The 25064-nt window shown below is 36.7% G+C and overlaps 1 protein-coding gene across 3 annotated transcripts in view; it reads right to left on the bottom strand.

Annotated features, from left to right (window-relative positions):
- The window catches only part of LOC136833190 (aminopeptidase N-like), an 86060-nt gene extending 61247 nt beyond the window's left edge, over nucleotides 1-24813 (bottom strand). Inside the window, exon 1 of one of the 3 annotated variants that reach the window (XM_067095006.1) lies at nucleotides 24611-24813. Coding sequence is in view for 2 of the 3 variants with exons in the window: in XM_067094995.1 (XP_066951096.1) it covers nucleotides 14329-14344 (16 nt within the window). In the remaining variant the exon portion in view is untranslated. Of the gene's footprint in view, nucleotides 1-14328; nucleotides 14527-24610 lie in introns of those variants that run through there. The other 2 variants (XM_067094995.1, XM_067095017.1) reach the window with 2 other exon arrangements.
- Between the last annotated feature and the right edge of the window lie 251 nt (nucleotides 24814-25064).

Genomic DNA, 25064 nt, shown 5'->3' with positions numbered 1-25064 from the left:
TCATTAAATCATTCCAAGATTTCACAGCTCATCCTTGTAGCACCCATGGAACTGAGGAATGGCAATCTCAGCGTTAAGGAAATTGAAATCATTTCGAACTAAGCGACAAAACACATCAAGTTGTGCTTGTTTGTGAATAATGCTGGATTAATCTGCATTAATTATTTCCGGAAAAGCACGAGAGTGAAAAATCAAGCTTTGTGGTGCGGTACAGGAGAACAGATCTATTTCTGAAATGCGAAATTATTGCAAATGAAAGGAAGAATACCTAGGGACTGAAAGACCATCAGTGGAAGGACTGAGAACGGAGAATGTCAAAATACTGTACAAACACGAGCAAAACAGGATCCTCAAGACATGATGAAAATCATCATCACCTATCACAAGCTACAGGAGACGAGAAAGCGACCTGTCATACTTGTAAGTGGACCACTCGGCGATAATCAGGTGACGGTCTTGGGTAATTCTCTGAGAAATGTCACAATTAATCAAATTTCCCTCTTCCCCCCTCTCCCCCCAAAAAAAAAAACGCTCTGATCCATGACAGGCTTTAGGTACAACGCAGGACTTGTAACTGTTCGTAAGAGAATTAATATTTCATTTTTATTTTTGTAAGGTTGTAACTTTGAATTAAGGATACTTCATCTGAATAAAATTGTAGTAAGAACAGTAACTGATGTCAGCATTTTCAGAAATTAACTAAGTGGATGACAAAGCGAAGGATACATAGCAGAACTTTAAAAACTTTAAAACCTCACAAAAGATACTCCTGAAACCATTGGCTTTGCTTATATTTGAGAGATCTAGACTCTTGATAAAATGAAATGTTCATGCGTCTTGTTGATACTCAAAATGCCATGCACTTTTTCTCCGTTCGTTTCTTCATCATCATTATCTCGATGTGCTTATGTTTATCATCACAAACATAATGGCTATAACCGGCACTTCGAGAATGACGAAACATTTCACACCTTAAGTGCCACTTAAGAAGCTAAAAATAGTCAGACATACACACTCAACTCGGGAAAAAAAAATAAACTTGAAAGCCTTTGGGCTGTAAAGGTGTCCAGCAGTCCCCCTTGGCTTTTTCCTTAGTCCTTTTTTTATATAATATTCTGTCGTATGGGGGATACTATACTAGACACGGGCCTAACGCGATGAATATGCACGACGAATCTACGTAACTAATCTGATCATGTATATACCCTGCTACAGGTTCCAGATCGTGTAATTTAGAGAGAAACAAAATCTTATAGGAATATAACCTTAGTATAGAGAGAGAAAGAGACAGCTGCGCAACCGGAAAAAGTTCACAGCAAATGAACATTTTAATTTATATTCGTCTTAAGCTGATGTTCACATTCCCTGAGAGCAAAACTGTAAAAGGGTTCACCGGTCGAAATTTCCGAGACATTATCCGTATTGTACATCTTTAGACATTTTGTACGTACTGTATTTCTTGAACTAATATACAGATTTTTGCAATCATGGTTTAGCCGCTTCTGTTGGTGGGATAGAGTCCAGAGGTCCACATCAAACGTTGCTAGTTGTTGAAAATACTGTTCTTCGTCCACTGGGTGGGATGGTCTAAATCAAGACCTATGTTCAATGAAATGTTCTTTCCAACGCTTCGACCAGCAGTGGAATTATAAAAACACAAATACTAATGGAGCCATTAAACCACTCTTGTTAATATTCTATCATCTAGAAAGTATGGACAACATTCACAAACATTTCAAGACACCTTTCTGAACAGCATAATGGAATATGGCCAAATAGGGCTAACTGTGCTTGAAAATCATTATTATAGAACCTCGTTATAACTGGTCCCTCCTAGAACAAGTTCAGGAGGATGATAAACACAGACCTAGAAGTCCTGGATTCGCGATGCACAAGTGATAGTTCGCACCCAGAGCGTCACACCGAGTCAGGGAGCGAGAGGCCGCAGCAGCTAACTGACGCCGATGACAACTTATCAGGTCGTCTTCCTTTCACCTTATTCGGCCTCTCCGCTGCCCGGCAGTGTATTTGGCAAGGCCTTGCGAAGTGGGGACAGCCTGCTTCCGCGAGCGTCGAAAGGCACTTCTAAAAAAAAAAATTGGAAGGAGGACAAGGGAGAGAGTCACAGAACCTGTATTTTATGAAAAGGTCGACTAGGGGACAATTTTTTTTTTTCCAGGGAAAGAAGGCCAGGACGGGTATCTGACACACGGCCCTGCACAAGAAATGAAGAACGGCGACAATTTAGTCAGGGAGCTCAATTTCCTGATATCTTTCCCATGCTGTTCTCTTTCCCGGAGCAGTTATTGTCAAAACTGATTCATGGATTTTGATGCCATATTTCCCCGACTATTTGCAAATAATTGGTGTTTAATTTTGCGCCATGCTCTTCCCGTCCTACGGCATATTGCATTACAAGACTACCAGGTCAATGTCTTTCTAGCAAAGAAGACACCAGTCAAGGATATTCAAGAGTAACCCAGCACGTTCCTGTGTTTATAAAACCTTGAGCTACATACAGACATTTTAAGTATTGTCATACAGACGAGGTCAAGGTCCACACGGTACCGAGGAAATGCAAATTAGCGGATGAGAACTTTTATTTTTCTTTCGCTCCTTCCTTAAATGTGGCATGAGTTAGAGTGGTAGAAACTTCAGGCCATTCTTTTTTTTACAATATGTTGCTGATATCTGAGAAATCTAATCTTGTATATGCTACAGCTACAGACAAATGCACTCACATAAATCTTGTGAATTTCATTTCGTTTGTGCGCCCATAAAAAACAATAAAGCAATTTCAGTCAGACACTCCCACACACACATACGTACTCACGTATTTTATACACACACACACACACACACATATATATATATATATATATATATATATATATGTGTGTGTGTGTGTGTGTGTGTGTGTATAAATGTGTGTATGTGTATATATATATATATATATATATATATATATATATATATATATATATATATATATATATATATATATATATATATATATATAAATATTACACAGGACCAAGTTTACATAAACGTAATATACACCGAATGGAAAGACACCGGTAGGTGATGGGATTACAGTGAGATGCTGCATTATGGTGATAATAATGTGGTTGACGGAATGATTCGGTTATGCAAATTCTCCCTGATTGAACGGAGGGCCTCAGAAGAATGGGGAAGAAAGGATGTCCGTTTATACAAGGAGAAAGGCGGCGGAAAAGAAAGGAGGAATTACAGGAAGTCGAAATAAATGGCTGGATTTGGAGATAGATGAGAGAAGGTGGGGAATCAGTGAGGTCGAACATCGAGGAGGCAATAGATCCGCCTCTTGAAAAAGGGGAAAGCCGTAGATGTCTGGGAAACAGGCGCTCAGATAGTGTACCACAGCTGAGGAAGACGGAGAGAAAAGCTCGATGACTGACGATCTCGTCCAAATGGTGGAAGTGGTAACCTGACAGGCATATCGGGAACTGGTACAAAAAGGTTCGACTGTCATAATGAATCAAAAGCGAGGGGCACCGGAAATAACGGACGACCTTACTACAAACATCTTGCATAAGAAAAGAGGTGAAGGAATGAGACAGGTCTTGTAAGTTGCTCGGCGATGACTTGGGAAAGTGAGGAGAAATCTCACAAGCCAATGAAAGACGCTTAGAATGCTGACAGGAAGGAAAACAAATGTTAACAGTGTGCGAAAGGAAGAGTAAGTTTAAATGAACATAGGATTATTGGAGAATCGATGTTGGGACAAGTAGCATAAGAGTAGATGGGGTTGAAAGTGAACGATGAATTTTATTTTATTTAAGTTGCAACTGAGAATTCTGCTTGAACTTTCATTCTTGAATTATGATCCCTCCTTCGGTAATTCCTGAATATATTTAAACATTGATAGTGTGAAAATTTGAAGATATTTGTCCTAACAATTTCTGCTATTTATTTTAAATTCTTTTCTTCCAAGAAAATTGATCAACCTAGTAAGATGTTAATTCATTTCCTTTTTAGACTGTGTTTATAGTTTCCAATCTCCAACTATATTTTTGTTAATACTATTGCAAATATTAGTTTTAACTATACGTTATTTTCCCGGGTCTCAAAAAAGTTTTTAATTACCTGTTCATGTCAGTGGACTTTTCAGGAAACGGGTCCGAAGACGTTTCACTGTGGAATGAAATGGAATATTGATTTTAGGCTTGTTTCACTGTGAAAGCCACTTGTCTCTCGTGTAACATATTTTCACCAAATTTTCTCACTGACGACTTGATTTGTATACCTAACATCCGCAGAATGATATCAAAAGGAAGAAACATGACAGAATGCATGAAAATCTGCATACATCTGTACGTTTGTGTAGTCAGCATATGTCAGCTTGTGTATGTCAACTTGCCTTATATCGTAGTGCAGAAGAAAAGCCTTCGTGTAATTATTTCATCAGCTATTAATGACAAGTTTCCCGAAGATCCATTGTTCTTCTGTGAACCAAACAGTGAACCATATCGAATGCAGTTAGTCGCAGTCAGGGTAAAGAAGGACACGGGAGTAGAAATCTAATTCCAAATGTGTGTGTATTTTTATCATATTTCCAAAATAAACTTTTGCATTTAATGACAAATCTTAAAAAAGGAATACATGGCGCGTAACAACAACGACAGTTGATAAAACCAAAAGAATGAAGTGGGACCCTTATCGTGGAGAGTCTTCTCGAGAGCTGATCAAATCCAGAGAATCCGCCGAGGCAGATCTCTTGAACGTCGTTGCGAAATGAGCTTCACGATCCGTTGTAGCTGTAAATTGATCAGATGTGGCGGATGCCATTTCCTTCAAAAGGTAAAGAGGCACAGTCAGACTTAACTTATATCGAAAAACCATGATAGTCGACTTAAATATCCAAAATTAAAGTACTCTGCAAGTTACTGTTTAGATACCAAACAATTCTGAATAAAAATTCAAGAAAACAGAAAAAATCTGGTGAAAAGAATATTTGTTTAAATTCTGTAAAACCGTCCTGAAGAATGATTTTTAACTTACTATATTTACTGATTAACTTTCTTGTTTAACCAGACAACTCACATTGGAGTGCTGGATGTTTTGCCACTTGTTAAAACCTTGAAAATTTGGTGGGGAAATCTGTCATATGAGCACGTTGTACAAGCACTGATACACACAAACACACACACACACACACACACACACACACATGGGGGGTAATTCCCTCATCAGGAACCGAGCGGAGAATGCCTTCGAGGGAGTGCAGTGGTGCAGACCCTGTATAGGTCTATTGTAGTCACGTGCTCCCTGTAGCTTTGATAGCGTTTTCATAAGGTCTTTCATCTGTTCCCACTTAACCCACAGCCTCATCCCCCGAGATACACAAACATTCTGTCATACAAGCTCGTTCAGAACTTTGTTTGCTTCCTCTTTTCACGGGTACTACGCAAATATTTTTCAAACTGGGACCCAATAAAACAAGACAGCTAGGCCCCACGATGCTGCGATTAAAAGTTCCTGATACACTTCCCGAATCCACATCTTTTCCCATTTCTTTATTTTCTAACATTTTCGAATATATATATATATATATATATATATATATATATATATATATATATATATATATATATATATATATATATATATATATATACGATAGTTTTGTCGCTTATACACAAGTGACTTGTTCAATTAATATTGGGCAACAAATACCTCTTAATAACGAATTAACTTGATCACGGGGTAACTTACACCCAGCAGGAATTGTCCTTGATAAATGCATTTGCCCCGGCTAGGTTTCGAACCCGTGCCTCTTGGATTAGTTACAGAGGTGAAAGTCGGCGTATGCATTCAGCTATCAAGGCCGGGCAGATACACATATAATTCCCATGGTATGCAAGTTATTCCCAAGTCCACGGTAATTCGATACTAATTGATATTTACGGCTTAAGATTTGTGTATCTGGAAAGGCCACATTTGTGTTAGTGACAGACTATAATAAAGAAGTGTTACAAACTTAGCAATCAGTAGCTATCATGGTGAAGATGGGATCATTTCAATTTTTAAGTACAGAACCTGAATTCGACAGAAATGTGTACAACAGAATCAAAATTAATTTACATCTTTCTCGATAACTGAATGGATAAGTCTACTGCCTACGTCTGTGTGTAAATTAAAAGGTACAGGTTCTTATCTTATTCTGATGCTTTCCATAAAGTTAGCCTAGAGAGTGAGGGTGCGGAACTGTACTGGTAGCTGGTACGACTAGATAAAGTTATAACAGTTCTCGCCAAAAAATGTGGCATTGCTTGCATGTTTTTGTTAGCGACAGGGAATGGAAGTCTCCCATTCTCTGCCATCATGAAAATGCCTACTTCCTAGTATTGACCAGTAATTTTGCTTACCCTTCATTATAGCAGTATCTACGATTTCAGGGCACCTGTTTTTTGACAGATCGTAGGCAAGGGCATCCCGTGTCACCTACATTCTTCGATAGTGAGGAGAGGCTGGAGTTAGCAGTTTTCCCCTTTTTTCTCAGAAAATGGGCCTCATAATGGTTTTAAGCAGCCTTCTATGATAGCCCACATAGACTTCGATAGGCTGATGCATAGTAACTTTAGTCAGTTTTACTTTCCATTTTGACCTTGTTTCATTTTAATACTGTAACACCACAGAGGAATTTGTAGATTCAGTAACAAAAACATTAAGGACGACAATAACGTTTTTCTTCAATATTTATACAAGGATGTAAAATTTCTATTTAACTGGGCAAGTGGCTCTATTCTTTCCCATTCAGATGAAGTTATGAACCTGAAGCTCTGAGTCCTCTGAATGGCTTCTAATGGGCGGAGTGAATTATTTGACATTTAATTAAGCACAGCATAATAACTCATTCTTGTTAAGTACACCCGTCCAAGGGGCCGACGAGCCGGAACCCAATGCCCTTATCTAGCCCAGGCCAGAAAGAAAGTACGAGAAATTAGGAGGATGGAAAGGTTACAAGTCAGGAAAAATTAATGAAGGAAGAGGTCGCCTAACGGGTTTTATGGGATCGCTTCACCAGACTGACGATTGACCAGATATCAACATTTGGCGCAATGTGAACACTGGAATGTGTCTCTTTATGTACCTCTGAGTAAATAGATAGAACAAAACTTCACCAAGTAAAATAACTTGCTCATTTCATTACCTATGCTCCTGTTTGTAGCAAGGTCTGAAGTGTTCTTTGGCCCTTGGCTTCCACGATGATATATATATATATATATATATATATATATATATATATATATATATATATATATATATATATATATATATATATAAAGTAACTAACTTAAAAATATAAAATCAAAAGGAACTCTGATTTTATGTTTAACCTGAATGAATCGGCATCTTATGATATTTGGATTCCTTACATCGCCAAGAAAAACAGTATATCTTCGAAATCTTTTTTAAAACAAACAAATAAGCCAAACAACGGATATTAAAATGAGATAAGAGACGGAAAAAACTGGAAACTTCTTACAAATGACCCGCACAAAAGCCAGCCATTTCTTGCTGCTTTGGGCGCGCGTCGCTGCATTTGTTTTCTCGTTAATTTCTTTTCCCTTGTTCATTTCGCGGGGTCCCAGGCACCCAGCCCAGTCATCATGGACCCCCCGCCCAACATCCCTTCACCCCCTCCCCAGCAACCCCAAAGGCACCATGACATTCCAGGCCATGAGAATTCCGGTCACAGAAGAAGAAATGGGTCGGCCTCTGATATCCTGTTTACCCCCGTCGTTATTAGGCATGAAGGACGGGTAAAAATCGCTCCAAACTTGGAGATATTTTTACCCTTTCTTAATTAACCGAGATCCCCACCCCCGACTCTCACACACATGTTCCCCTTCCCTCCCCTCCTCCCACTGGCAGTGCCCGACCAACCCCTGGTACGGAACTTCTTTCTGAGAAGGATAAATTTTTTTTTTTTTTAGTGGGAGGGAGACAGTGCCTCGCTTTCAAAATAATAATATGAACAGTGTTATTATGATCATAATTCCGATGAAATAAAGCTTGTACAAAACTAATCTGGAACTCGTGTTCAGAGAAAACATTTGTTTTTTTTTAGCGATGAGGTGTAATAGAGTTTCTTACCTACCCTTAGTAAAGGGTTGCTCTGAGAGCAAGAGCCCGTGCCAACATATAGCTGGCCTTGCCTGCAACAACTGCCCTTAGAGGCTTAGACCGTACTTTCGTCTCAAGGTTATTTTCGTCTGCTGAGAGAGAGAGAGAGAGAGAGAGAGAGAGAGAGAGAGAGAGAGAGAGGCCTGCTGCACAAAGTTAAGATGGTAACTTTGGCAAAAGATTAAACAGCATCAGAAAATAGGGAGTCCCTGCTGACCTAGCAGTTTCCTTTTATTAACTTGTCATTGTGTGCGGTGCGTATTTGTTTGTATGCATAACTGTGTACAGTGGTAACACATTTGCTATACCTCTGGTCGTTCGATCAGCCAAGTTATGCAACGTCAGGCCTGGTCAGTAATTAGATGGTTTACCGCCAAGAAAACCCAGACGCCATGGGCAAAGGCAGTGGGCTTGCAGCCTCATCCTATTAATACTTGGTGGAAGCCAGATGGGTATCATCCCTATCGATATATATATATATATATATATATAAATATATATATATATATATATATATATATATATATATATATATATATATATATATATATATATATATATATATATATATATATCTTCATTGGAGGGGTGGGTAGAGCTCTCGGCTAGCACGCTGTTGGCCCAGCGTTCTACACTCCAACCGGCCAATGAAGAATTAGAGGAATTTATTTCTGGTGATAGAAATTCATTTCTCGTCATAATGTGGTTCGGATTCCACGATAAGCTGTAGTTTCCTTTGCTAAACCAGTTGGTTCTTAGCCACGTAAAATAAATCTAATCCTTCGGGCCAGCCCTAGGAGAGCTCAGTGGTCTGGTTTAACTAAGATATACTTAATTTATACATATACATACAATATATATATATATATATATATATATATATAATATATATATATATATATATATATATATATATATTGTTAAAGATGATACCCATCTAGCTTCCACCAAGTATTAATAGGATGAGGTTGCAAGCCCACTGCATTTGCCCATGGCGTCTGGGTTTTCTTGGCGGTAAACCATCTAATTACTGACCAGGCCTGGCGTTGCTTAACTTGGCTGATCGAACGACCAGAGGGATAGCAAATGTGTTACCACTGTATACAGTTATGCATACAAACAAATACGCACCGCACACAATGACATGTTAGTAAAAGGAAACTGCTAGGTCAACAGGACTCCCTATTTTCTGATGCTGTTTAATCTTTTGCCAAAGTTACCATCTTAACTTTGTGCAGTAGGCCTCTCTCTCTCTCTCTCTCTCTCTCTCTCTCTCTCTCTCTCTCTCTCTCTCTCAGCAGACGAAAATAACTTTGAGATGAAAGTACGGTCTAAGCCTCTAAGAGCAGTTGCTGCAGGTAAGAAATTCTATCACACCTCCTCGGTATAAAAAAAAAAAAAAAAAAAAAAAAAAACGCTTTCTCTGAACGCGAGTTCCAGATTAGTTTTTGCAAGCTTTATTTCATCGGAAATTTATTATCATAATAACGCTGTTCGTATTATTATTTTGAAAGCGAGGCATTTTCTCCCTCCCACTGAAAAAAATTTATATGTATGTGTGCGTGTTTATTTTGTATTCATGTATGTTCTCAACTTTCTGACCAACGCTTCAGGAGGTACGAATCAGCCATATATTGCGCTACAGATCCCAACTGCCGCCTCAGACAAATGTATTGTTTTCGATTCAGCAGAAATGATATCTTCATTCCACAGATCGGAAACTTGGCTCATACGTAATCCAAAGAATGGTCTGAAGATAAAAAGCATTAAAGGGCTCCGAATAAAGGATGCACATGTGGTCGTGATAGCCGTATTTATTACGCTAGACCCAGAGACTGAACTTGAAGGAAATACAGAGACGAGTTGTGTGATGGGTGCAAGAATTGCACCTCTTAACAAGAGACTAGGTTATAAATCAAGAAGCCTGAATTCTGCTAACAAAAACTTGCAGAAATGTATCCGACAAGTGGCAACCAAATTCGGCTGGAGGAATCTGCCGGGTAAATTTGGCTGAGAAAAACGGATCTCGTTCAAAATAGCACGGATAGGCGCTCTGTGCGAAGTGCATACAGAGTGACAGTACCTATTAAAGATACCAGTCTTTAGTTAATTTGTTTCATTATTTCCAATTCTGCTTTAACTTCTTTTGGGGGAGCATGCAGTGGTTGGCGGTAAATGGCAGAATTGAAAATGTTATGGTACAATTTCGTAAGGAATATTTAATAAAATAAGCAATAATTATTAAAGGAATAAAATTCGGGGATCTTGGAATAATGTGAACTCCATTCTAATAAACAATTTTGCAGATTTGAAAGGAATAAACTTAAACAAAACCAGCTCTCTGAGCCAGTCGTGAAAGATGCAATAGAAAAAAGTTTCCACGCTGTTTGATGACCTTCAACCCGTACCTATGAGATGAATCATGAATTTTTAACTTAAATAAGCGCTAAATTATACTGCACCTTATGTAAATAATCGATTTACACTGTGATGACTTTATTTTGAAGTTAATTATTAAAATTGCATCCTTTCCCTGGTAATCATCAGCTATCTAGGAAGCACTGGGAAAATTATTTTGCGGATTTTGCTGCCTCTTGCTGTCCGCGAACCCGTTCTGGGATCTCTGGTACACAGTATTAAAGAAAAGTGGAAATACTTAGTTTAATAGATAACTACAAAACAAAGTTAAAAACAAAAGTTGTAAAGAAAGGATGAAGGGGAACGGCCATTCAGTGTGCAGCCAGGACTGCAAATTAATGAATGACATGCCAGTAATAAAATGACTCCACTAAAACCCGTCGTAGACTGGCTGCGCGGACAGACGAGAGCCCGAGGTGGCTCAAGTCCAGCTCAGTCAACAGCAAAAGAAAAACCCGCTTTAGTCATATTGAAAGCGTATAATAATGCTCTGTGAATTCTTGAATGAATCTCATACCAGGCATGACGTATGGAAACTTGCGTAGTCTCTTCAACAATGACGCTATAAAGAGGAAGCACAGTGATTCTCATATGATAACATGAAAACTCGTCTATAGTCCTTCTGTAGATGCTGTTGAGATGAATGGTTAGTATTGTATCAGATTAATTGTCGTTGTAATTTCTTTCTCAAAATTGGAGTTGTGGCTAAATTATTATACCAGGGAATGGCTTTGGTTCCCTTCGCATCACATCTAAGGTCTAGTTTAGTGCTTATCTTTTTTGGCATTCCTCTTTCATAGGAAAACAACAACAGTTTAATGATTGTGGTGACTGGGGTTTTTCTTCTCAATATTCAATGTTGTGCTATCAACAAATAAAAAAAAAAGGCTGTCCAGTGTTAGTTTAAACATTATGCAGTAGTATTTAAGCACACGACATGTGTTATGATATACTTGTCATTATGTTTGTGACCATACTTGTAATACACGTAACCATGTTCATGAAATAAAACAAGATAAGCGTGACAAACGCAATGACGGACATACATTCAGACAGCACATGGCATAACTAGTTCCTTCCCCGATTTCGTCTTAGTGGATTTAAAATCGTGTATTAGTGTTATTACGGTACTGATAGATGTTGGTGACACTGCTTGTATGAGAACTGGACGTGAGATCAAGAGAAACGTAGATGATGACGTCACGGTTCGACTTTCTTTCTGTGGTTCGGTAAGCTAATGACCCAGATGGTTTTGAACGCCTTGAGTACAAACATTTCTCCTCAGTTTCGACTAAAAAAAAAAAACAATGCGAATCTTTGGCAGTTACATTGCAAGACGCAGCTAATATTTACAAATCACTGCGCAGAACCTGTAATTAATAATGAGCGATTGGAAGCATTTTTTTTTCCCAGAACTGCCAAATGCGCAGAATGAAAATAACGGCATGACATCAACTTTTACGCGGAGCATACTAACACCGACAACATAATAATGAAGAGGGTGATAATAACGATAACTGAAGCAGTAGTAGTAATAGTGTTAACAGCAACAATATCAATAATGGAATTAATGTAAAAGCGTGTACTTCCTATAACAAATTTTTAAATTGCATTTTATCTACAGTACTTCTCGGGTCATTCTGAAGTATTTGAAACCCGTTGCGAAACTACATACAGAAACACCAAAATTAACTACATCGTGTCCAGTGAAATACTTAAAGTTATTGAGAATACATAAGCAAAAACAAAAATAGCAATAAAATATTAGAACAAAAAACAAAGAGGATTCGAATTACGTTCAAGTGAAAAGAAGCAGTCTCAGTTCACACGACATTTCACTTCTAATAAAAATTACTTCCGCTATCCTTATCCTTAGTTCAACATGAAAGTGTGCTCCGATAAGGATTTTGAAATCCTTTCAGACTACAGTTAAATAATGTCGACGGATACATAGCTGCTGCCGATACTACTTGAAGTGTGAAATTTTTGGAATATACTGTAGGTGATCATGGTACTGAAACCACATCAAGAACAAATGAACCAAGAAACTACTAACGAATACCAGACATCACTAATAATCCTACGGACATATCACGTCACTTTTCATAGTAATCTTGGCAATCTGCAGCGAATTACATGATTCTTAAAATATACAGTATATATTTACTAAAAATAAAGTCCAAAGTTTGGGATCGAATGAAAAGATTGCGTGAGTAGTTTGGCAACATAAATTGGATTAGTATATATATATATATAAATATATTTATATATACAGAGTGTGTGTATATATGTATGTATATATATATACTGTATATATATATATATATGTATTATATTTATGTATGTATATATACATATATATATACATACACATATATTAAATTATCATGACAGCTTTGTTATTAACCAGTGGCTAGTTCTTCATTAACATCGAAAGATAAACTTCATTAAGTAAAATGAGGTGAAAAGTAATTATTATACACGTACATATACACATACATTTATATACAGTATACATATATATATATATATATATATATATATATATATATTATATAGTGTATAGATCTTTACATACTTACTAACCATGGAAAAATCCCTACAGAAGATTACAGTAGAACTGAATGCAAATATGTTAATAAAAAAAAATAAAGCTATCAATTTTAGATGAACGCTGTGATATCAAACATAACCAAACACAGAGTAGAAAATCGATTCGAAAAACAGTCACTTAATGCATATCAAACTATTTACAACCTACGGCGCGCAGGACCAGATATTTGGACTCAAATCAAGGCCAGGGAAGATACGACTCTTACTTTCTTCGTGCAAGCAGCCATTAGACTATTCATGTGAAGGTTGCTATAAGCGTTACCACTGACCACTTTTGTTGTAACACCAGGTGATGATGTTGAATAAGTCCATTTTTATTTGCTTCAGTAGCTTGGTGTTCCTCCCCTCATTCTCCCTACCCACTGCTGACTCTAGGTCGACTCCCGCTAACTTTGTAAAAAAAAAAAAAAAAAAAAAGGCGGTTGCTGGCTTATCGAAAGCAAGAAAAATTAGTGATACTGCAGAAAGATATTATCTCTATCTCCTCTCGGCTGATAGTTTCGAGCCCATCCCACCATAATAAAAATAAAAGGAGAAAATTCTTGTCTTACTGAGAGAGAGAGAGAGTGGGAGAACCTCATTAAGACGGGCGAATCTTTACTACACCTCACACAAGTTAAATCACGGCTAAATAATCCACACGATCGTTCACATTTGTTAAAAACTATACCGTATTAATACTGTCATTGTCTCTGCTACATTTCCAGTGCAGTTACTGCACTACTGCTGATTTCAGCATATCTCTGTGTTGCATTAATTACACCATTGAAATTAATATGAAATATCAGTATATTTACTGTAAGAAATGTCTAATTAATATGTCGAAACAGCTAAGATGATTTTATACGCTTTCTTGATACAGTAATGTCATTGTGTTAAAGTATGCAGATACATGAAGTATTTTCATATTTTATAGGCTACTCCACGTACACAAAATAATACTTCATGTACAGTTACCTGTAACTGCACAAAGTCCCATCTATATAATATAAATAATGTACTCTTAAGTATGTAAGTACACATCCTGGTGAATGTGCGTATATTTCAAACAGTGTTAAGCCAAAGAAACGTCAAAGTACTTCGCAAACTGACCATTTTGTAATATGTCATTGTTAGAAAAAATCTTACCTTGACAACTATACATGTCTGCTCCGTCTCACCTGCCCTAGAGGATATCAGTCACAAGTCACTTTTTTAAAACCAAAAACATCCTGTGATAAAATAAGCGTCAAGAAAAAGCTGTGAGCGTAACAGAGGGAAGTTTGAAGCGTATGCTTCACACTCAGCTGTAGGCTGTACACTGGTAGTGTCGTGTTCGCGTACTATTCTTAGGCCCCCAGACTAGTGGCTAACTCGGCAGGGAATAAACACGCGTTCTTGTTTATAGCGCTCTCTCTCTCTCTCTCTCTCTCTCTCTCTCTCTCTCTCTCTCTCTCTCTCTCTCTCAGGTAAATGAATGCCTTGATTCTGTCTTCTCGAAAATTCAATGTTCCCTTGAGGTAAAAAAAACTCACGCATAACAAGGACTCATGAGGTTACCTCACAAACAAGCATACGGAGGAAGTGCAGGAGAATTCCTTCGGTCAGTTTTTCCTTCCCAAATCACGCCTGGGTATATTGTCTGAGCAGCAGACGAAAGAGAGAGCGGACGTGAAAAGCGCTCCTTTCAAGAAACAAACAAACTGAGTTTTGGTATGTCGGAGCTCGTATTTTCTTCATTCACTGGCCCCAAACTCTTAATGTAATAGAGAGAGAGAGAGAGAGAGAGAGAGAGAGAGAGAGAGAGAGAGAGAGAGAGAGGTAGCCTTGCAGACTCAGGAGAAATTTCAGCAACAGCAGCCTAGCCACTAAATGTGACTACTTTGCGGAAATCAGCAGTTCCAGGACTGCACGTTCAGTACCTGTTACTGTTCTTTAACCGTCAAGCGTTGGAATTCGACCCTAGCTTCTCATTTCCCTAACGTTAGACCTTTCCCTTCCTCGCGTATCTCTAGGCAAAGATTTTCCAAATTTATTAACTCCGTAATAGTGAGATGAGGTGTGAAAGAAGAATTTGAATTGGTCATGTATCTGCATACATAAGTTATACTTTTTTCTTTTTTTAGATAATCACGTGTGAAATCCAGTAGATATAAATATGTACTTTTACTGGTAATATAGGTGTGTTCCACAAGTATATTTGTGGCAAAAACATTTATTCGGTGTTACTGCCACGCCAATTTACAGGAATTAAGTAATCTATCAATCAAATCAATCGAACTTTGGTATGGGAAATTAGGTCCTCACTTGCTAATAACATCAAACCATAAATTTGGAACAAACACCACTAATAGTGCTGTATGTCCCTCTTTATGGACGATTTGCTTGCAAATAAACTATCATCATTATCATCATCCTCATCATCGTTGCCTCCAACTCTGCGTGATACAAAGGGTCTCTGCAAAATTCCTCTGCTTTATCTTCCACAAATCTCCAGCCTCCCTTCTCACAGTTTCCATCCGAGTAGGTCTGTGTCTTCTAGCTTCCATGGAGCTCACACGAGCCCACCTGACACCATCAAGTACTATCCTCCCCGAGTTGGTGGGAAGGACACGTCCAAGCCCTCTCTATCTCCCCTTCATCATTTTCGGCTTCTTATGAAACTCCCGTAATTTCCATCCAAAACTTTACCTCTAAAGATGTTTAGGAAAGCATTTTCTATTATACCGCATCATTTCATTATATTTTGCATTTATTTAAGCGGAAGTGGAAGAAAATGATGATCTGACAAAGTGCAATTCATTGATATGCAAGGAAAGCTTCTTTAGTGCGGAAATGACCAAAATCTAATATCAGAATGAAACCATGCAAGTCATTGCTTCTTCTGAGAAAATGACCAGAATTGTGGAAACCAATTAATTGTTCTGCGTTATGTCATGAAGCACAAAAATCAAAGTTAATTGGCTGATTGAGAGAAAACTATGCAGAACAGATTGTTTCTGACCAGGAAACAGTCTGGTATGTGTTCTCCAGAAGGGCATGGAATATATGTCTACCTATCTGTCTATTTATATATATGTATGTGTGTGTACAAATATATATATATATATATATATATATATATATATATATATATATATATATATATATATATATATTCACGGTAAGTATCAGGTATTAGAGGAAATGGCCAAACGTGGCAATGTTATGTATATGTATATATATATATATATATATATATATATATATATATATATATATATATATATATATATATATATATATATATACATATATACATACATACATACATACATGCATACATACATACATACATACATACATACATACATACATACATACTGTACACTAAAAATGGAAAAGTATAGGTTCAGGTATACTCACATATATTCAGCAGTAAGAAATTATAGGTTCTTGATGCATGTTATTTGATGTAGTCAATAAAGTCATGGATAGGATAAATCTTTTTCAAACCACTCTGAAATTTATAGATATCTTATGCATTTATATTCTTCCCAATGTTAACGTCAGATCTTTACTTAAAACCTCGTTTCCATTTTTGTGTAGCCTCAAGTAACCTTAGGAATTTTTTTTTTATTTCAAGAGCATTCATTTTTTTTCTCTGTTTTCCCTCTTTTTGAGATTGTTAACATAAGAAATTTAAAGTTACACAGCAAGAGCAATGAAACATTGTGCTTTGTAAGTACTTCGATTTGTGAACACCACTGAATACTGGGAAGTAACATATTTGATAAACTGATTGATCTGTCGATCACTGAAATTAGTCGACACTTGGTCCTATCAGTCTAAGTGGACGGATAACAATGAATTTCTGGCGCAGTTAGCAAATTCGCTTAGAGGATTATCACTAGAACAAGCTAGAAACATATTAGTTTGATGGAGATGGAAATAGGTTATAATAAGGAGCCCAAGGCCTCCCCAAAAATTTTTATGTACAGTGTGTATGTATGTATATATATATACATATATACATTGTATATATATATTTTGTTTTACCTTTTGGCTTTTTATTATAACATATTTCAATTTCCATCAAATTAACGGATTCTAGCTTGTTCTAGTATATATATATATATATATATATATATATATATATATATATATATATATATATATATATATATATATATATATATATATATATATATATATATATATATGCACACATACACACACATATATATATGTATATATATATATATACATATATATATATATACACACACACATTTATATATATATATATATATATATATATATATATATATATATATATATATATATATATAGTCTGTCTGTACATGTTAACTTCTCGATTGTTCACGGTTTTTGGAAACTCATCACAGCAAGCCCTAAATCCAAATGCAGAAACGCAGGATTCGAGCTTGCGCACGATAGGCTAGGCTAGGTTTAGCCTTAACCACTTTCTCACGAAGAGGGATTGCAGCTCTTACAAGCATCTGTCTGTTTAATTTAGATTCGCTTTACTGCAGACGTAATAGATCCATGCTTACTGCCATAGCATAACATTGTTTAAGTAATTAATGAAATAAACTATAAGAGGAACGTAAAGACTCTTCATTTATTTCTCTGGATTTATGGCTTGTAGTATTAAACTTATCCAAAGAGTGTGATGAAAGTGAGCAGAAAACAAATCATTGTGGCTGTTAATAATGTGTGCATATGTCTTGTAATAAGTGACCAGTAGACTGTCTCTCTCTCTCTCTCTCTCTCTCTAGATATAGATATATATATATATATATATATATATATATATATATATATATATATATATATATATACATACAATATATATACATGTACATGACTAGAAATAATATCCAGTGAAACAGTATTCCTCTCTCTCTCTCTCTCTCTCTCTCTCTCTCTCTCTCTCTCTCTCTCTCTATATATATATATATATATATATATATATATATATATATATATATATATATATTATATATATGACTAGAAGTAATATCCATTGATACCCTGTTCCAGATCTAGCAAAATTTATATTAAGTCGACAGATATGTCTGCATATGAGCGGAAATACTGTAGAAAAATACCTGTTGGTGAATGAGTGGTTAAGGGTAGCTCACCCTACGCTATCGTGTATGAGTTTGAATTCCACCACGGGAATCAAGGTCTCTTCATTTGTCTCTTCTTTTAGGTTCTAAGACCGTTGTGGTAAGCATATCCAAAAGGCATGAGAAAATCGAAAAGTTAAAATGTTACTGATTCTGTTGCAAAATCATATATATATATATATATATATATATATATATATATATATATATATATATATATATATATATATATATATATATATATATATTCTGCTGTTCGCCCTCTCTGCATTGTTTAGTAAGAAAATCATCCTAACAAAGACAGGAAGGCGTCTCTGTCGAAGCTAAGAGAGTGCGGGCAGGGAGGCAGGCTGTGTGTTTTCAAAAAAAGTAACGTCTTTTAGTAGCGGGTAGTTTAGCATTAGGGGCCTAATCCACAGGGAGGGGTTTACCAAGTCGCCTCTATTGAAGGTGCTCTTAAGCTTCCTTTTCCCTGTTCTATGCATTCGGCATTGTTTTGTCAAATTTTCAGACGGCCAGAGGCTACCTACAAGCGTTACTAACGAACCACAGCGCCCTGACCTGACCCACGAAAGCCAGTAGAGAGAGATTGACTTTCGGACAGAGAGTACACGTCATGCTCAAGTAAAACTTTGTCCTTTGTTCCTCCTCCTGTCTTATTTTACTAGTGAATCAACAATACCCGTGTTTTTTCAAGAATCCATATCGTCAGTTGCAGTGCGCAAGCAAACTATGTTAACGGTAAGTCTGAAAATTGACAAGTATCTGCTGTCTGCTAGTATTCTTGCACTGTACTTCAACCTTTTCCATTGTTCCCCCTTCAGCCGCCATTTACGAGAGAACCTGATATAATCATATTCTTTTATGAAGTCTAATATGTAAATAATTAACATTGCCTCGTGAAATTGCATAAGCTATTCCCGTGCAGTAAGTAAGAATTAGGGAAAGTTAAGTGTAAGTAAAGGTACAAGCAAGCCTTGAATCCTAGCCCATTGTTTGGAAGAGAAATAGTCTTCCTAGTACTAAAACCGCGTACGATATCTACTAGTACAGATATTCGTTGCGTTTTATTTTCTTACGGGAGCAGGGAAAATTGACAGTGTCCGACATTGACGAAAAGTTCATGTAATTTCCTCGTTATCACTGCACATTCTTTCTTGGGACTAAGTGGGAAGTAAAGGGGTTTGATGTAATTCATTTATTACAGAGTAATCTGTTATCCCGTATGTAGTTTTCGACTAGCAACTTAATCCAATTAAGTAATTGTCTGTCTTTTGAGGGTAACTTCAGCTTCAATTGACAGTTTATGTGTGCCTTTGCGAAGCAGGGCTACATAAAATACTGTAACCAATTAAAAAGCTCATCTGCCAAAGCCCACATGTAATAATATATATATATATATATATATATATATATATATATATATAGAGAGAGAGAGAGAGAGAGAGAGAGAGAGAGAGAGAGAGAGAGAGAGAGAGAGAGAATATATGGGTCACTTTTTACTAGGTAAGTATGCAATTATAATATCCACAATGCCCTCTTAACTTCTCGAATTCTTCGAACTTTTTGGATACGCTTGTCACTATAAAGCCTTAGATCATCGTTATGATTATGGGATGCAGATTCGATTCCCACTACCGGCCGTCATAATTGCTTCATATTACTTGCACTTGGAGCTAAGGCTTTGTAGTGACAAGCATATCCATAAAATGTGAAGAATTCTGAGAAGCTACGAGGGTACTGTATTACTATTATAATTACATTATATATATATATATATATATATATATATATATATATATATATATATATATATATATATATATATATATATATATATATATGTGTGTGTGTGTGTGTGTGTGTGTGTGTATGTATAAAACATATATTCATACATACATATATACATATATACCAGGTGTTTCGTAATTAGAGGGCCCCCCTCCACAGAACAAATGGAAAGTTATGAAGTTTTCTGCTATAGCCTATCTCCAAGTACATTATTTTAAGTTTCTATTAAGCTATTTTTCATTTTACATTTCTTGTATTTTCAGACTGAGTGACGGAGTTAGATACAGCCATGGCTAACGACTCGGAGGAAATCAGACGAATTGACCGAATCCGGGCTATAACCTTCAGAGAGGCCAGGGATGATGGTGCATCCTTCATTTCACATTCCTGGATAGTTAAATACATTAAAAGAGATTAATCCTTTGTTAAAAGAAACTGGAACAAAAATCCATATGACTGTCATCGTGAAAAGAGTGAGAATCTTGGAAGGCCTGAAGTCATTTCTCAGGATTCAAAAGACATCATAGCTAAGGCAGTGGGTAGACCAAGAAAGTCTTTACGTAAATTGGCACTTGAACTAGAAACAAAAAGGGGAAAGAAGAGAAATTATAGTGCTGTATATCATGAGTTGAAAAAATCTGGTATCAAGCCATTTCATGTTATCAGCAAGCCCAACATCACTCAACAACAAAGAGAAGACCGTGCATGGTCTTGTTGTTCATTTCTTAAAGATTGGGAATGAAGCTGACTTTCTCCATGTTGCTGCATCAGATGAATTCTTCATTTACACAGTCAGGAAGCCAAATCATAAAAATGACATCATTTGGGCTGCAAAGTTGGATGATATCAGCGATGACATGCACTATCGCCAAGTTGTGAAATTTCCTGAATGTTTGGGAATTTTTCTCTGTTTCACAGCCAAACGATTAATGTCGATCATCAAAGAAAAAGGACAGTCATGGAATGGCGAAAACTTCAGAGAAACTGTGCTTACTGGTGGAATATGTCCTTTCCTCAAAGATCCTGAAAATGTGTTATCTGTTGAAGAAGTCACATTTTTGCATGATAAGGCACCATGTTTCAAGGCTCTTCGGTCACAGGAGCTGCTTGGAAACAGTGGTATTGATTTCTTCTCGTCAACTGAATTTCCAGGTAGCTCCTCTGACCTTAATGTGTGTGAAAACATTGGTAGTATCTTAAAGGATCGTGTTGAAGCGCTCACAGTGAACTATGATGATACCAGGCCTTGACGACCTGTGAAGAGAGGTGACCGAAGTGCTCAGGGAAATGGAGTTTGAGTCTCAGCTTTTTTGCGATTTGCTGAAATCATACCCCTCAAGAATGCAGGCTGTGGTACAGGCAGATGGAGGCCACACAAAATATTAAATACTCAGAGAGGAACTTAAATAAATACCTGTTCTGAATTACTTTTGTTTTTGTCCACATTAATTTTAGTTTATGCTGTAGAGGGGTGGCTCTAATTTCGAAACACCCTGTATATGTATGTATATGTATATATATATATATATATATATATATATATATATATATATATATATATATATATATATATATATATATATATGTATGTGTGTGTGTGTGTGAGACTTGTTACATACACCGTGACATTTGTTATATACACAAACATTAAGATGCAAATGTCGTTTAATATCAGATCCATACAACCTCGGAATAAACAGTGAAGGGGAATTTATAAGTGATAAGCGATCCGTCATCAGGTGGGCTCAAACCGCCGAGTGACTGGGGAACGGCGCTGTGTAGCATAATGGTCATCGTCAATGGAAAGTCGTCTTTCCCCAACCATTCAGTGGTTCGAGTCCAACTGGTGATAATTCGCTCATCACTTATAAATTTCCCTTCGATGCTAATTCCGAGGTTGAGTGAATGTGATATTAAATGGCATTTGTAGCTGAATTTGTTTATGTATATAGCCTATACACACACAACACACACACACACACACACATATATATATATATATATATATATATACATATGTATATGTATGGATATGTATATGTGTGTGTTCGCATGAGAGTAAGAGTAAGGTTATGAGGGTAAGTTGAAACCATGGAGTGGTGCAGCAGGTAATTGTAGGGAAGGTAATAAGGATGGTGAAAGGATGGAACCGTTTGATTTGTATACTCATTTCGGAGTAAATATAAAAAATGTTAGGATGAGAGAAGAGGCTAGTCACAGAACAGGTGAAGCAAGGAAGATAGCAGAATGTTTACAGAAGGCTGGGAAGAGACCTAGATTTCCTGCCAAAGCCACGGTGGGAATGGATGAGTGGACTGTTGAGCCAGCTCTTCCTTTTCGAAGCTAAGTTTGGCGTTGAATAGTAATGGAAGGGAAAGGTAGATGTTGAAACGAACTGTTTGCAAAGTGTATGTGGCTTAAGGAGAACCGAAATGGTCAGAAATATGGAGATGTGTATATGTGGTAAAAAGTTATACATTGGTGAAAGTTAGATTGGAGCCTTTTGAATTGGTTAGGCTATGGCTAAAGTTGGAAGACGGCAGGTAGGTGAAAAGATTGTACAATTCGGAGGTGTGAGGGAGGAGGAGAGGAAGCCATAAAAATACTTGCTAGGGGTGGTGGAAGAGGTTAGAAAGGAAAGGCCTCAGTATCCACTGATGATGAGAGTGCGTGGAAGATAAGAGGTGAATAGTGATGTGTATGTATGGGTCTTTAACCAGCTGCTGTTGAGCCTTCAGTGCAGGTGTATCAGTCAGCTACTTATGTGGAAGTTTTCTGCATTGTGGCTCCTCCCCAATTCACCAGTTAAGATATGAGTACAGCCCTGGCCGTTAAGACGCTTCTTCTTTGAAGCCACCTTCTTTTAAGGGAAACAGTGTTATGCTTGAATTGTATACATTATATATATATATATATATATATATATATATATATATATATATATATATATATATATATTATATGTATATATATATATATATATATATATATGATATATGCATATATACACATGTATATGTATATATATATGTGTGTGTACCTTATCCCCGGCTCTAAAGGTATTAAACTTCCATTTCTGAGCGCGTCCTTCAGGGTAAGGTCGTTATGTCAGCGCTCTTTTCCACCCAAAGACTCACTACAGTTGTCTATATACCCGGCATCAAATTCATTGCTTAGTTCAACGGAGGAATACTGGATTTTTCTGGAAAGTGGCTTAGGTCATTTACCTCCATCTAAGCTTGGTCTTCGGACTCCCACTGTTGTGGCAAGACTGATAGCCACTGAACCACAAGGAGAAAATGCTTCGCGGAATATCCCTCTGATCTGCCTGGAACAGTCGCATTTCGTCATTTATTTTCGCTTTATTTCGATGTTTGTTTTTTTAAAAAATGAGCTGTTGGGAAAGGCTCATTAAAAGCAGCAACCTCGTCTAGGGATTAAACTGAGAAGATGAAGAAGGAAATTCAGTCTTGTTTTTAATCCATGTTAGTTTATCGTACGGACACAGTGGCTTTTATATTGCATTGTATTTTCGTTGAAGGATCAGTGTAGCGATGATGATGATAGCCATGGCAGAATATAAATGGAACAACATAGCAACAATTTTAGTCTTTTCTTTTAGAGTTGCAGCCTTGAGAATAGGGGGTGATGTAAGAGAGTAGAAAATTGTCATCTGCAAATACCAGGCGTATATAATATATATATATATATATATATATATATATATATATTATATATATATATATATATATATATATATATATATATATGTCTATATATATATGTGTGTGTGTGTATGTAACATTTGGCTCACGTTTGCAAGGTCTGTGCTTCGTTCCCAGCCCACCGCCTGCTCATCGACTTAGCTGTGAATAGATATAGGCTTTACCTCAGGTCAAGAAAATGTAATGGGCTAGAAGCCTCATCTTTAAGAACTTGCTTAGAACCGAAAGGCTCTAGTCTTCGGGCGTTGCTTTCTATAAATGGGAAAAGGGCTATATATTATATATATATATATATATATATATATATATATATATATATATATATATATATATATATATATATATATATATATATATATACTGTATATACTGTGTATATATATACACACATATATATATACTGAATATATTATGCGTAAATATTTGCATGTTTACTCTAAGTTAGCTTTTATTGTTGTTAGTCTAGTTTAGAACTGCACTTTTATTAAACCTTCGCTCATTAAAACGAAAGTTATTAATGTATATTTTAAATAGCACTAGCTTGTTAACGTAAAGTGTCACACATGACAGTGAAAATTAGACACAATAACAAACACAGAAATATTTTGCAAAATAGACCTGGTTGCTCTTACCTGGACGTTACATTTATCAAAACTACAAGCAGGAAACAACGAAATAAAAAAAAACAGTAAAAAGAAATTCAGAACTACAGCATGTCAATAAAATTTACAGATGGCGAAAGTCAAAAGTTGAAAAAGTAAATGGAAATGATAACTATACCGAATTATCAGAGCTCCTCCGCTATCGGTCGAATTATCTATCAGTAGAAAAATTGAGCGCTTTTGCCTGCCTCTTTGAACGGGAACAACAGAGATAGGGCGAGGAAATACAAGTCCAAAAAGAGTGAGACAGAGAGAGAGAGGGAGAGAAAGGGAGACAGAGGACTCAACCTTTCCGTCACTCACTAGCACTACCACTACACTACTCTGCAAGCCAAGACTGCTGCTCAGGCTGTTGCTTCTGCTGCTGCCTCTGCTGTCCTTACCCCTCCTGCTCCTCCCACCCCTGCTGCTGCTACTCCTCACTCTCCTCCTTCCATCCCCCTCTTTCCTCTTTACTCCTTTCTTTCTCCATCCTTCGGTGGTCAAGTGCAGTCACTTATTTTTTTTTCTTCTATTTGTCTGTCCACTCCGAATTCTTGGTACTATTTGATCGGACCTGTTTTCCCTTTTAC

The sequence above is a fragment of the Macrobrachium rosenbergii genome, chromosome 4 (genome assembly GCF_040412425.1).
Source record: "Macrobrachium rosenbergii isolate ZJJX-2024 chromosome 4, ASM4041242v1, whole genome shotgun sequence".
Lineage (NCBI taxonomy): Eukaryota > Metazoa > Arthropoda > Malacostraca > Decapoda > Palaemonidae > Macrobrachium > Macrobrachium rosenbergii.
This window is presented reverse-complemented; position numbering and strand designations above follow the sequence as displayed.